At 45.3% G+C, this 13,018-nt stretch overlaps 1 protein-coding gene across 2 annotated transcripts in view; it reads left to right on the top strand.

Moving 5' to 3' along the window:
* The window catches only part of RAB22A (RAB22A, member RAS oncogene family), a 58,433-nt gene that overhangs the window by 26,834 nt on the left and 18,581 nt on the right, over positions 1-13,018 (top strand). For both annotated transcript variants that reach the window (XM_055305503.1, XM_055305495.1), the window contains exon 3: positions 8,636-8,717. In XM_055305503.1, the coding sequence (XP_055161478.1) occupies positions 8,636-8,717 (82 nt within the window). The remainder of the gene's footprint in view (positions 1-8,635; positions 8,718-13,018) is intronic.

The following is a 13,018-nucleotide window of genomic DNA, read 5'->3' as shown; positions in this document are numbered from 1 at the left end:
AAAGCTGGGTGATCTGGCTGAGCAGTCCGCACCCTGGCCCAGCAGTTAATTCCCTGTCATGGACTTTATTCTTCAGATGAGCTCATAGAAGTTCCAAACAACAAGGTTAATCATTGTGCAAGGTTAGTCACTGCAGCACTGCTGATTAGTAGGGGTCTGGCTATATTATTTATAGTGTAGTCACTCAGTAGAATACAATAAAGGGAAGGAGCCAGCTTGAGAAAACCTCTTATATTTCTCCTGGATGATCTCCTAGGTAGAGGGTAGAGTGAAAAAAATCAAAGATCCTGACTGTATGCCACCATCTGTGTCGGAAATAAATGAAGGGTACAGGGGACACTGTCTCTCCCTGTGCTTGTGTAAACCTAGAGCATTTCTGAAAGGAGACCTAAGGAGCTGGTGAGGTTAGTTTCCAGGGAGAGGAATTGAAGATCTGGGCGGAAGGGGGAGGAGGGGACATTCCAGTGTGCACCTGTTCTGTACATCTTGGGTAATGAAGCATGGGAGTCTATATTACCTCTTCAAAAAAATGAATGAATACAATTCCAATTTGGAACTGACTGAAATAGCTCATCGCACACTTAGTGGCCTGAGCTGACAAGCTGGCCTCAGCCTCTTCACACTGTCTCTCTCCCTCATGTCAGTCAACCCCTGTAGCTTTTGTGTGTCAGCCTCAAAGTTGAGCTGATCCCATCTTTCTCCAGAATCCTTTCCCTGTTTGTGGTATTGGCTTCCTTTTCTTGTTCGCCTCGTCTGCCCATTTCCCCAGTCTTGTCCATGCTCTCACTCCTTGGTGTTCCCAGGTTGTGCCCACATACACACATCCCCTTCCACCTTGCAAGATCTGTGAAAACAGAGAGCCGTCTTCCTCCATGGCTTATTAAAGGCCTGGTATCTGACCGAGGGACCCCAAAGCTCTATTGTCCACTTCCAGAATTCACCTCAAACAGGTCTGATGACACCCTCCCTTCCCCTTCAGTGGTTCCCCTTGACTTCTAGCTGCCTTTCCCAGAAAACCATCTATGAATGACTTGAGATGGTCCAGAAATGAACATTTTAAATTTATATCAAGTGCTTTGTTGTCTGTTAGGCAAAATAAAACTAGTCTGTGAAACCTATGGATTTTTTTTTAATTTTTATTTATTTATGATAGAGAGAGAGAGAGGCAGAGACACAGGCAGAGGGAGAAGCAGTCTCCATGCACCGGGAGCCTGATGTGGGATTCGATCCCGGGTCTCCAGGATCGCGTCCTGGGCCAAAGGCAGGCGCTAAACCGCTGCGCCATCCAGGGATCCCTGGATTTTTAATTTTACCGCTTAGACAAGGCAAAGTTAAGAAGTAGGAAAGCGATTTTTTTTTTTTTACAGTATTCGGTAGTAAGAAAGATGGATGAACACAGATAGGGCAGAAATGGCGATGGTGGTGGAGCCCTGGCCTTTGGGAAGCTACTCACTTAAAGGAAACAACACCCCACACGAGTAGATGTTGATCAGTGTTAGACTGCAATGGTTTGCTGATCTTCACCAGCTGTGTGTATCCCCAGCCTGCCCAGAGCCTTTCCTGTGGTTACTGAGCTGCTCTCACCACCCCACCCTGCCCAGTTGAACCCACATAGAGCCACTGGGATTCTTTTTGTACTTTCACGGTTTTATGCTTTTGTTCCTGCTGTTTATAGACTGCGACCCCCTCCTTCCTTGAATCCTGCCCCTATCAACTGGGCAAACTCTCTTCTAAACTTCAGGGTTTCTTCTCTAAAGTCATCCCTAGAGTATTAGTTTCTTGTTGCTTCTCTAACAAGTTACAGCAAACTTAGTGGCTTACAAGAACACAGATTTATCATTTGGGAAATCAGAAATCTGATTCGCTAGCTTAAAGTCAATATGTTGGCAGAACGGCTACCTTCCAAAGCCTCTGGGGGAAGAATCTGTTTCCTTGTCTTTTTCCATTTCTAGTAGCTACCTTGGCTTGCGGTCCTTTCATCCATCTTCAGGACACATTGTCTGGTCTTTGCGTCGATCTTCACATCACCTTCTTCCCTGGCTCCATTTCTTCCATCTCTTCTAAGGACTCTCGTGATTTCTTTGGGCCCATCTGAATCATCCAGGATCTTCACCCCATCACAAGATTCTTGACCTAGTCATATCTGTAGAGTCCCTTTTTGCCCTAGAAGGTAACATAATCACAGGTTCTAGGACTGGGGTGTGGACATTCTGTGGGGGCAGAAACATTCAGCCTCCCACACCTGGCGTCACCACTTTCCTAGGTACTTAGCTTTGGCTTTCATGTGCTCTCACAACCCTTTCCATCCTTCAGGAGCTCACCAAATAATCTGTCTTTTAATTGTTCACTTGACCAGTCCTCTCACCGTGAGCTGCCTGGGATGGAATTACACTGATGTTGCTTCAGACCACTGTTCCTGCCGTGTTGTTGCAGTGAAAGGCCATGTGGTTGGGGGAGTAGACTGCCTACTGCAAGATGGCACAGCAGTGCTGTGGTTGCAGAGACATTCTGGGACCTGGCCAAGTATTCTAGCAGCACCACTCACCAGCTCTGTTCCTGCACGCCCCCCCTCCCCGCCCCACCATGTCTTGTGTACAAAATGGCAATGGAGAGTCAAACCCAATCCAGAGACACAATTAAAGACTAAATGGATCACATGTGTAAAAAGTATGAGACTAGCTGACAATAATGAATACTTTGTCAGGGAAGCTCGCTAGCTTCATCATTGTTGAATTTGTCGTTTATGGTATGACAGGTTTTATGTTACTCTAAATTATTTTTTTTTAAGATTCTATTTATTTATTCATGAGAGACGCAGAGAGACAGAGACACAGGCAGAGGGAGAAGCAGGCTCCATGCAGGGAGCCCGATGTGGGACTCAATCCTGGGACTCCAGGATCACACCCTGGGCCAAAGGCAGGTGCTAAACCACTGAGCCACCCAGGGATCCCTACTCTAAATTATTATTGACAACCCTAGGAAAGGGGAGGCTAAAGTGTTACTAAGTTTAGTAATCTTAAAAAAAAAAGTTTAGTAATCTTTATATTTAAAGTAATATTTTCCTTGATTTTAAATATTTTCCCAAAAGCTGCTAAAATGACAGAAGTGTAGAAAGTCCTAAAAGATTTGCTTCGGGTGACCATGTGCCGGCGGAGCAAACCATCTGTTGTGCAGTAACTGCCGAGAAGGAAGCCCTATGCGGAGTGATCGTTAACCTAGACTTGGTTAGCCTGAAAGATACTCGTGTTTGAAGGGAGAGTTAAAGATAGGGCTGACTACAGAGCCTACATAAGCAACTGCATCTATGGATCCTCAAGACTTCTGGCCCTTTAAAGCTACTCTAACAGAAGCCACATATGCCCTTATCTCCAGTTAATTCTCACTGAGCACCTTGCGCTATCCTAAACTCTTCTGAGGACCCCTGGGTATGTCTACTGGAGGAATGACTAGATCTCCTGTACTTGTGGTCCTCTTATGTCTCTATCTTGGCACATCCAATGGCATTTCCATCCCTCTCTATCTCCTAGAATGCAAGCATTATTTGCATGAGATAGAGTTGGGTAGAAGTTATGGCCCTTCATTAACTTTTTTTTTTTAAGATTTATTTATTTATTTATGATAGACATAGAAAGAGAGACAGAGATACAGGAGGAGGGAGAAGCAGGCTCCATGCCGGGAGCCCGACGCGGGACTCGATCCCAGGACTCCAGGATCACGCCCTGGGCCAAAGGCAGGCGCCAAACCACTGAGCCACCCAGGGATCCCCTCTTCATTAACTTTAAAACACGTTGAATTATTCATCCTTAAAAAGCACCACATAGCATCGTAGAGATGATAGCATCCCATGTGCCATTCCAAGAAAAGGGTTTGCAGCTAAGTGAGGTGCTAGAATGTGGTGGTAGGGCACACCTGTGTTCTGAGAGAGCTAACCAAGTCTACTACAGTTAAAGAAAAGACACTTTTACAACACCTTGTGGCAAGTATTTTCATTGGGAACACGTACTCTGACCAAAGATCAGAACTACTTAGTGTGCATGGAAGTCATATTTTTAGAATGTTGTGAAAAATGGAGAAGTATATGAAAGGCATTCTAGCTTTAGGAAATAATGCTAGTGGGGATTTTAGATTAAAGAGGTAATAAGATCTGCCTAGCAGAGTGAAGAGAGATGGTTTAGTAGTGAAAAATAAGGTTATCAGACAAGTAAATGGCAGGCTGGAAAATAAAAATGTATCATTTGGATGGCAGGAAGCCATTGCCTGTTTTTCAAAAAGCAAGATATTGAAGTTATCATACCCTCCGCATCATTTAACTTGAACGCTAAAGAAGCGATCCTGGAGCTCGAGTGACAATGGGAGGGACAAATTGTAGTAGTCCTGCTCAAAGATTAGCGTCCAATTTATGAATTTATTTCAGGGGTTGAGGTTCAAGAGTAGATCAAATATAATATGAAGAACCAGACAGTTCTACAAAACTGGATACAAGTAACAAAGGACAAAGAATAGTTGCAGACCAGCCTCTTCTGTGGAAGGCAGGCATAATGTTCTGATTAAGAATGTGGAGTTTGGGGATCCCTGGGTGGCGCAGCGGTTTGGCACCTGCCCTTGGCCCAGGGCGCGATCCTGGAGCCCCCGGGATCGAATCCCACGTCGGGCTTCTGATGCATGGAGCCTGCTTCTCCCTCTGCCTGTGTCTCTGCCTCTCTCTGTGACTATCATAAATAAATAAAAAATTAAAAAAAAAAAAAGAACGTGGAGTTTGGGACTGTTGGGGGGGGTGTGTGGAAGAGCCCTGTCTTCACCATGTAAGTGTGAGATGGTGATGAAGTACTGGGATTGTATATAGTTCAGCTAAAGTCAATCAGATTTACTAAAGTACTGTCCTCAACAGATAAAAATGTGAATCTTGGGAAGGGATTCATCCAGGTGAGTCATGTAGGGATCACCTGGGGGAGACATGGGCAACACCCCCTCCAGTGTCTGGCCCTAAGTCCAAGAATTAGCACTGCATAAACTGACCCAATCCAAAGTCTGAAGAGGAGGAAATAGTTCTTACGGTGTGATAGGCCAAGATTTCCAACTCTCAAAAATCAACAGAGATGCTTGTTGTAATAAAGAGGTGTTTGTGGTCCTCAGGGGAGGGAAGGGGGGGTGAGGCAGGTTGCAGTCATCTCCCTGTGGCCACCTGAGCTGGGGTACAGACTCAGCACATGAGCCAGCAGCCAAAAGAGCCCACGAAGTGCCACAGCTGCTTCTCTAACAGAATTCCAGAGGTCTGAGTGATGGAGGGACACAGAAACTCTTGGCTGCAGCTGTCCAGTATTGCCTCTTGCCCTTTGGCTAACAGAGAGGCTAAGAGCTGGTGGCTGGGCAGGAGTGGGCAGGAAGGATTTCCCATGCTTGTTGAACCACATCCCTCATGTCCAAGAGGCCACTCACCTGGCTGCAGTTGAAGAGCCAGGGTCACCTGCACTTCAGAAGCACTTCTCATCTGTGCTTCGGGAAGTGCTTGACCAAGATGCCCTGGCACTGTTGAAGTAAGGGAAAGCAAAGTAGTCTATGGGAACATGGTAAAATGTTCTGTCAGAGATCTAGAGGAGCACAGAGAAGGGAGATAAGGAAGATACCCAGTAACAGAGGAAGAAGTACAACAAGGAGCCTTCATGGAGCTTACATTTTCCATGGGTTAGACAGGTAAATGAAAAACACACAAATAAGCCAACCATTGTGTACAGATAATGATAGTAGGTGTCCTGAAGACAAAACAGGATGGTATGCAGTTTGCAGAGTGGAGTTGAAGTGGGAAGCCACCTGGTTTGGGTGCACTGGCCCCTGTGATTACTGGCAATTGAACTAAAACTGAAAGAATGAGAAGCATTTAGCCATGGGTAAGCCAGCGGGAAAGCATTCAAGGAAAAGGAACAGTGTAAAGGCAGGAGGAGGAACAGTTGGAAGGATTTGAGACTGGGAGCAGAAGACCATGATGATTGTGGTGGCCCAGACAGGGTGTGCTGGATCACAATCATGCAGCGTGATGGAAAAGACCTCTCGGACTCCACTCAAGTTGGAAGAGTGGAAATCACAGCCAGTGTGAAGGGCAGTGTGTTTATCCTCAAGTTGGGAGGGTTGACTGGGGAATGTGTTGGGGGCCTGAGGGCTTTTGTCCCTTTTTGTCTCTGAGAAGGTTGAACCAAGCGGCTGCCCCAAAAACAAGGGCAGTAGGAAGTGGGGGGGGGGGCTGGAAAGAAGTCATAGGAAAAATTAGGAGTGATTGTTGTGTGGAACAAGAGGCCTAAAAGGTGGCCCAGCTTACAAAGGACAGTCTTCACACTGGTCCACACAGCTTCATGGCTTTCCTCCAGCAAGGCAGCCACCCCACCAGTAGAGGAGAAGCAGGTGCAGAGGCTGCATGGGGCCTTTCTGGGTAGTCAAGACAGAAGGACAGACAAGATTTTATGGAACCGGCAGTGTGGGCAAGTGATGCTGGGGTAAAGGACAAGTAGCCAACAGATGTGGACCCAAGAAGACCCAAGTAAAGAGCTTTGGGCTCATCAGAGCTCAGTGTAGACAAGAAGGAAGCGCATTGAGAGTGATGATGGCAAAGAGCCAGAGGGATGGTCTCAGGTCAGACAGGAGGTTGGCTTTAATCTTTAAGATACTTACATTGCATTACAGCTGCCATTTTGTATGTCTTTCTCCTGTCTGTATAATGAATCTATGTGTTCATTAAAGGAGAAATGGTTGGCAGGTAGCTTGAACTTCAGTGAATTCTGATCCTGGAATGAAATATTTCCTTTTAATTGTTGCATATACCTTTCTCAGCTTTTTGTCTGCTTGAAGCATATTTCTTCTTTTGCTCTTTGAGCAGCCAAAATGGATGTGTTGGATGCATTGGCTCTGTTAATAGGCCTCTATTGGACGCCTGTTGTCACTCTTAAATGTAACACCACAGCCATAATTGATGGAGAGTTGAGTTGTAAGCTTTTAGGACTAATTGCGAAGTGTAAACTAAAACATTTCCTGGAGCTGCCTTTAAATACTAATAATAATACCTTGTATAGGTTTAGTGCTTTACAATTTACAAAGCACTTCCGTATACATCATATCACTTAATCCTCACAATAAACAAGGCTTTTTGAATGCTTAGATCTTTCTTAAGTGAGAAATCAGGTTGCACATCCTGATTTAATCCTGGTGGGTCACCAGAAGTTCTTGATACAATAACCATTTATCGAGCACCTTCTATGCATAAAGCACTTTAGTAAGGATACCAAGGGGTAAATTTCCACTAAATAAATATCCAGTAAATAGTACCTATCCAATAAATGTGATCTTGCATCCCAGCCCATTGTCCCTTGCTCATCACAGCCACTATTTTGGAGGCTGCTTGCTAAACCACAAATTGATATAAATATTGTTGGGAATTCATTGTATCAGAGTTTTAAGTTTTTACAGCTAAGGATTCTGATACTTATCTAAGCTCAGTGATTTTTTTTTTTCAGCAAGTCGTTCTGTGGATTTTAGCCTGTACTTTCTTAAAGAACTTGCACAAGTAGTTGAATCTCAAAAAATACTTCCGACATCCAGCATATTTGAAAATGCCTAGCCATTGAGTTCATGTCCCGATTAAGATGATTAGGGTATGATTCCAAGAGTACAATTCGGCCCTTGGCGCCATAAGGCTGGTTATCCAGCACAAAAGAAAGCATAGTCATCTCTGGGTTCCTGAGCGGCATAGAGGAGCCTGGGGGACGGAGTCTGGGAGATGCGTAGAGGAGCCTGGGGGATGGAGGACTTCCCAGGAGGGAGCTTTGTGCCTAAGTAGGGGCGGAAGATAGCTTTGGATCCCAGCCCCCCAGGACTTGGAACCTGTGTCCAGGAGCCCCTTCATTCCAGGCACATGCTCTGAGCCACCATGGCTCCTCACACATTCTCCAGAAAGTAAAAGAACCCCAAATGATAGGAACCTTTAGAGGCCTCTGGGCAGAGCGGTCCCTCAGAGTGATGACCTGCACACCATCCTTCCTTTCCCTGTTGGGGGCACAGTCAGGCAGGGAGGGCTGATGTGGCATGTCAGGTCAGCTGAGAGCTGTTCTGTTCCTGAGACGCTGGTTACTGAGGGCATCGTTGCTCCAGCCATCTTCCTGCTTCTTGTCTGGCATCTTAATTTTATTAACTCTAGTGTTACACTACCTCTTATTCTGCTACTTATATGTCCATGTGTTTTGGGAACGGGGGAGAACAAACCCCAGTGGCCCAGTATGTTTTACTAGTGCCCTCATTTCCTGGACACACAGGTTTTTTAGAAAATTTTCCCATGATACCATCTTTTTAAATAACCGCTTCTGTGTATTTTACAAGGGAAGCTGATGTCTGGATTACCAAATTATTTCTTGGTTCTTTTGAAAAGGAACTTAGGGCATCACAAACCAAAGACCTCTTCTGGGCAGATGCTTTATTTTGACCCAGAGTATGCAGCCAGCATCTGAGCATCCCATAAATACTCCAGAGAGAAGACCACAATTAGGAGATAGGGTGGAGCGGGAGTTCGAGCATTAAGTCTAAGTGATATTTCCAACTGGGGCTGGCATCGTGCTTTAAATAACTGTGTTCTGATCATTTAGGTCTCTCTTTATAGGGCATCTTTTATGACCAAGACTGTCCAGTACCAAAATGAGCTACATAAATTCCTAATCTGGGATACAGCTGGACAAGAACGAGTAAGTCGCCCTTTAATTTACTGTGTGTTTTTCCGAGGCCCACATTAAAGCTCCCACCCGACTGTCAATGTCCCTGTCATCTCACGTTACTCACTTCTCTTCCGTGCACCAGAGACACATTTAATTCCATTTGCATAGGCCGGCCTTTTTCTTTTCAATTAGTGCCACAAAGTCCACTGATGGAGAAAGTGATAATGAGCACTGAGGGCACTTTTATACTTTTTAGTGTCTTAAAGTAAATGCTGACTAACAGGCCTGATAAAATACCGCTCAGAGCATTGTGTGTACTTTGGGGCTCCATCCTCTAGCAAAGATATAAAAGAATTAGTGGTAGAAAGGGAGAGTTAAGCACATCTCATTTATAGCTGCCTTTTAAAAGCTAAAGAGGGAACTTTATAGCATATGAAGTTTGAGATTTAAGTGAAATGGATGAGCTAACACAGAGCCGAGCAATAGGTACTTAATAAATGCCTGATGATAAAATTGTCTGAGATGGTTATCTGCTTAAGGAAGAGCCCGAACCAGAGGTGGGGCCTGGGCCATGGCATCCTAGTGCAGAGTGGGATTTGGTGAGGCCCACCTGCATCAGACAAGGGGTGGGGAGGTAGGGAAGGGAACAGACGCTTCCTGCCGCCTCATTTTCCCTCTCAGCCCGATGTCTGATTTCCCTGTCGAGGTGTGTCTGGCAGCCACCCCATTATTCAGCGGCTGTTTAATTTTGTTTTCAAACAGTACTATCAAAACAGAACATCTGATGGATGCACAGTGCTATCGTAAGCTCTTAAAAGTATACCAGAAGTAATCAGGAGAAATAGTCTGTCATCACCGTCTTATCTAAGACAGCATAGATACTGTGTATGGTATAAAATCTGACAAGAATCATCACAGACAAATGGAGGAAGACAAAACAAGCCATTACTGTTGTCCTAGGCGTAGACATCATACATTTGTACAGATTTAACGTCTTAAGTTTGCTCTGTTTGATTTCTTCTGGGTGTGTGTGTGTTTTGTTTTGTTTTGTTTTGTTTTAACACCGGATGTCATGCCCTGCTCCAATTACTCATCTGAGATATGTCTGTTTAATCTCCCATTCCCCATTCCTCCTACTTTGTTGTGTTGTGCATCTAGGATGGAGTATTTAGGACAGCTAGACCTTTTGCTAACCATCACTCTTCCATCCTTCACAAGTGTTGCTTCTCATAGTCTCTGAATATATCTATAGATACAGCCTTGGCGTCTGTCCTATTAGCTGAGAACGCCTGTGGCTCTTCATACCAGTAATATATGTACCTTTCACTGAATCCCAACTTTCAATTACCCCCTCCCATATATTTGATGATATAGCAAAACCCTCATCATAAAGAATCATGCTATAATACAGACTCCATTATACTTTGATTGAATCAGAGCCTGTCCTAGTATACACAGTGATGTAGAGCATCTCTTTTTCTCTAGAACATAAAAAAGAATAATACAAGGCTTCACACCTCTCCCTTACTGCTACTGTAATAGCAGAATTCTTTTAAGTTTTGTAATTAGCTGGTCTTCCTGCCTCTTCTTTCCCCACTCCTAATTGATTCTGCACCAGGGATAGTTGCTCTGAGATGCAGATCTCCCTCATCCCTACCTGAAGTACAGTCACTTAGCCAGGGGCTAGCATAGGGAACAGCAGGCAGGCAGGAGTCGGGAGGACCACCTAGTGCAACCCCACACATTGGAGACCTTCAGGAGAAGAGCCCCGGCTGCTGAGCACCCAATCCAGCCAGCTGTCGCAGGGCAGGAGTCTGCATCCAACCTGGCCAAGCACAGCTTTGAGAGAGGCAGCACATCTGATAGCTGACCCCACATTCTTTGAAATGCTGAGCCTCATGCAGGACACATCTGTGTGCTTGTTCTGACTGCCAATTTGCCCTGGGCAAAGCCGTTATGACCTGACTCTGCCAGACTGTTTTTGCTTTCCACCACTTTATCTTTTTGGACCAAACTGCTTACAGTTCTCCAGCATGCCATACGGCCTCACCTTGATGCCTGTGTACTGTTGTTCCCTCTAGTCGGAATGCCCTCCCTCCCACTTGAACATAGAAAACTCATGTGTAGCCTTCAAAATTCACCTCTAATGTCACCTTAGGGCGGCCTTTCCTTAACCATCCCTACTATGTTCAGAGAAGCCACTGCTTTGCCATTTGCCCCTTTGCTCAAATCTGAGTCTGGAGATGACCTGTAATTCCTCCCTTCTCTGCCCCTCACATTTGTTCTATCAGCGTGCCCCCCCAGCTGTATCTTCTAAATTATATCAGATGTTCACCTCCCTCCACCTCCACTGCCAGCACTCTGCTTTCAGCCACCTGTGACCCACAGAGGGTCCCTGTAGCCTTTTCATTGGTCCCCAACTTCCCTCTTCCCAGCCTGCCACCCTGCTTCACTTCTCCTCACAGGACCTGGAGGGATCTTCTGAAGACAAAAATCCAATGCCACTGTCTTCCTGCCTAATACCCTTCAGTGCCTTCCCACTCCTCCTGTAGTAGCCAAGGTCTGAACTGTGGCCTGCAAAGCCCTGCACGGCCTGCTCTGCCTTTTCGCCTCTGTTTGCCATCCTGGCTCATCCTCCCTCTCACCCACTGAGTTCCAGCCCAGTGGCTTCCATTCAGTTCCTCCAATGCCCCAAGGTCCTTGCCTCTCCAAGGTCCTTGACTCTGAGCGTTCATGTACATTGTTTCTTCTCCTGGAACTCCCTCTCTTCCCCCTGCTCAGAGCATGGCCAGCTGGCTCCTTCCCAACCTTTGAGTCTCAGGTTCAGTGATACACCCTCAGCATTTTCCCTAATCCCCCTGCCTGAAGCAGGGCTCCAGTGCATTCTCCATCACTGCCTCCTATTCATTTTCCTCAGGATCCTCATTACAAGTTGTAATTAGATGATCTGTCTCCTGCACTTGATTGACAAGAACTGGAACCAGTGTCTTGTTGACTGCTGTATTCCTGTTGCCCAGCACAGGGCCTGACAAAGCACTGATGCTCAGATGCTGGTCAGGCCAGTCAGTGAATGAATTCTTCAGAGCATTTCTTTGTATCCTACACAGTCTTTGATTGCCCCCATCCAAGAGATTGTCTCCTGTTTCCTTACTTGTCTGTCTGCTGTTAGACTGTGAGCTCTTTGCAGGCAGGCAGGGACTGTATCCATGTCTGTGCTCTCAGCCCCTGGCACACAGTATTGAGGTCAGTGGACTTTGGTCAATTGATTGCCAGTCCTACTTTTGCACAGATAAGGAAGGACAGATCCTTTACTATTACCATGTGAGTATTGCATGCCTCAAATGATAATTTCTGGTATTTGCACATGTATTGTTAAGTTCCCTACGGTAGTGAGATTCATCATAGAACCAAAAGGCGTCATAAAGTGAGAATCCTTTCTGATGAACTGACCGTTCCAAACATCCTCCCCATTTGACCCTCCATCCTCTGCTGTCTGTGGTTTTGGCAGGTGGATTGTCTTTCTGATGGTCCAGTTGCAATTGATTTGCAAATTGATTCCATTAAGTCAATGAAAGTGATTTTGGAGAACTTAACAAATGTCATGCAAAGCCACTGATGGTAAGGGATCTTGTTAAATGAAGGGGAAAATACTGATCAGGATGATGATATAAGTGTTTCAGAAGATAACGATTTGTGGACCAAAGAGTTGAGCTGCCTAGGAAAAACCGATGGAGTCCTCAAATAGTTTTGTAAAAATTCCTTTTCTGTGATCCGATAGGAGAGTCAAGCATGAAATGAAAGATAGACATCGTATTGTGCTAGCGTATAGTTTCATCAGAAGAATCACAGGTCCTCAATCAACTTCGATTCAGCGTTCATTCAGGAAACTAGCTCCTGGTTGCAATAATAAACCTAATTTTTTTCCCTAACATCAGAGGAAATGAAACTTTTTTTTTTTAAGATTTTATTTATTTACTTACTTATTTGACAGAGAGAGAGATAGCGAGCACAAGTAGGGGGAGCAGCAGAGGGAGAAGAGAAGGAGAGGGAAAAGCCCAGTGAGTGGCTTGGTCCCAGGACCCTGAGATCATGACCTGAACTGAAGGCAGGTGCGTAACTGACTGTGCTACCAAGACACCTGAAATGAAACTGGTTCTCATAATTTCAATTTATTTTCTCAAGAGAGTGCCTTTGTCAGATCTTTTTGTCCCTGTTTGCTATCCTAAACAAATGCATTCACCAATCATCCTTCACTAATAGGGACTCCTGCAGTAGCATGGAGATGGACCCAGCACCATGGACAAATGAGCACCCTAGATACCATAAATACA

Source organism: Nyctereutes procyonoides, unplaced genomic scaffold (genome assembly GCF_905146905.1).
Source record: "Nyctereutes procyonoides isolate TBG_1078 unplaced genomic scaffold, NYPRO_anot_genome, whole genome shotgun sequence".
NCBI classification, from domain to species: Eukaryota; Metazoa; Chordata; class Mammalia; order Carnivora; family Canidae; genus Nyctereutes; species Nyctereutes procyonoides.
The sequence above is the reverse complement of the archived record's forward strand: the minus strand, read 5'-3'. Positions and strand labels throughout refer to the sequence as shown.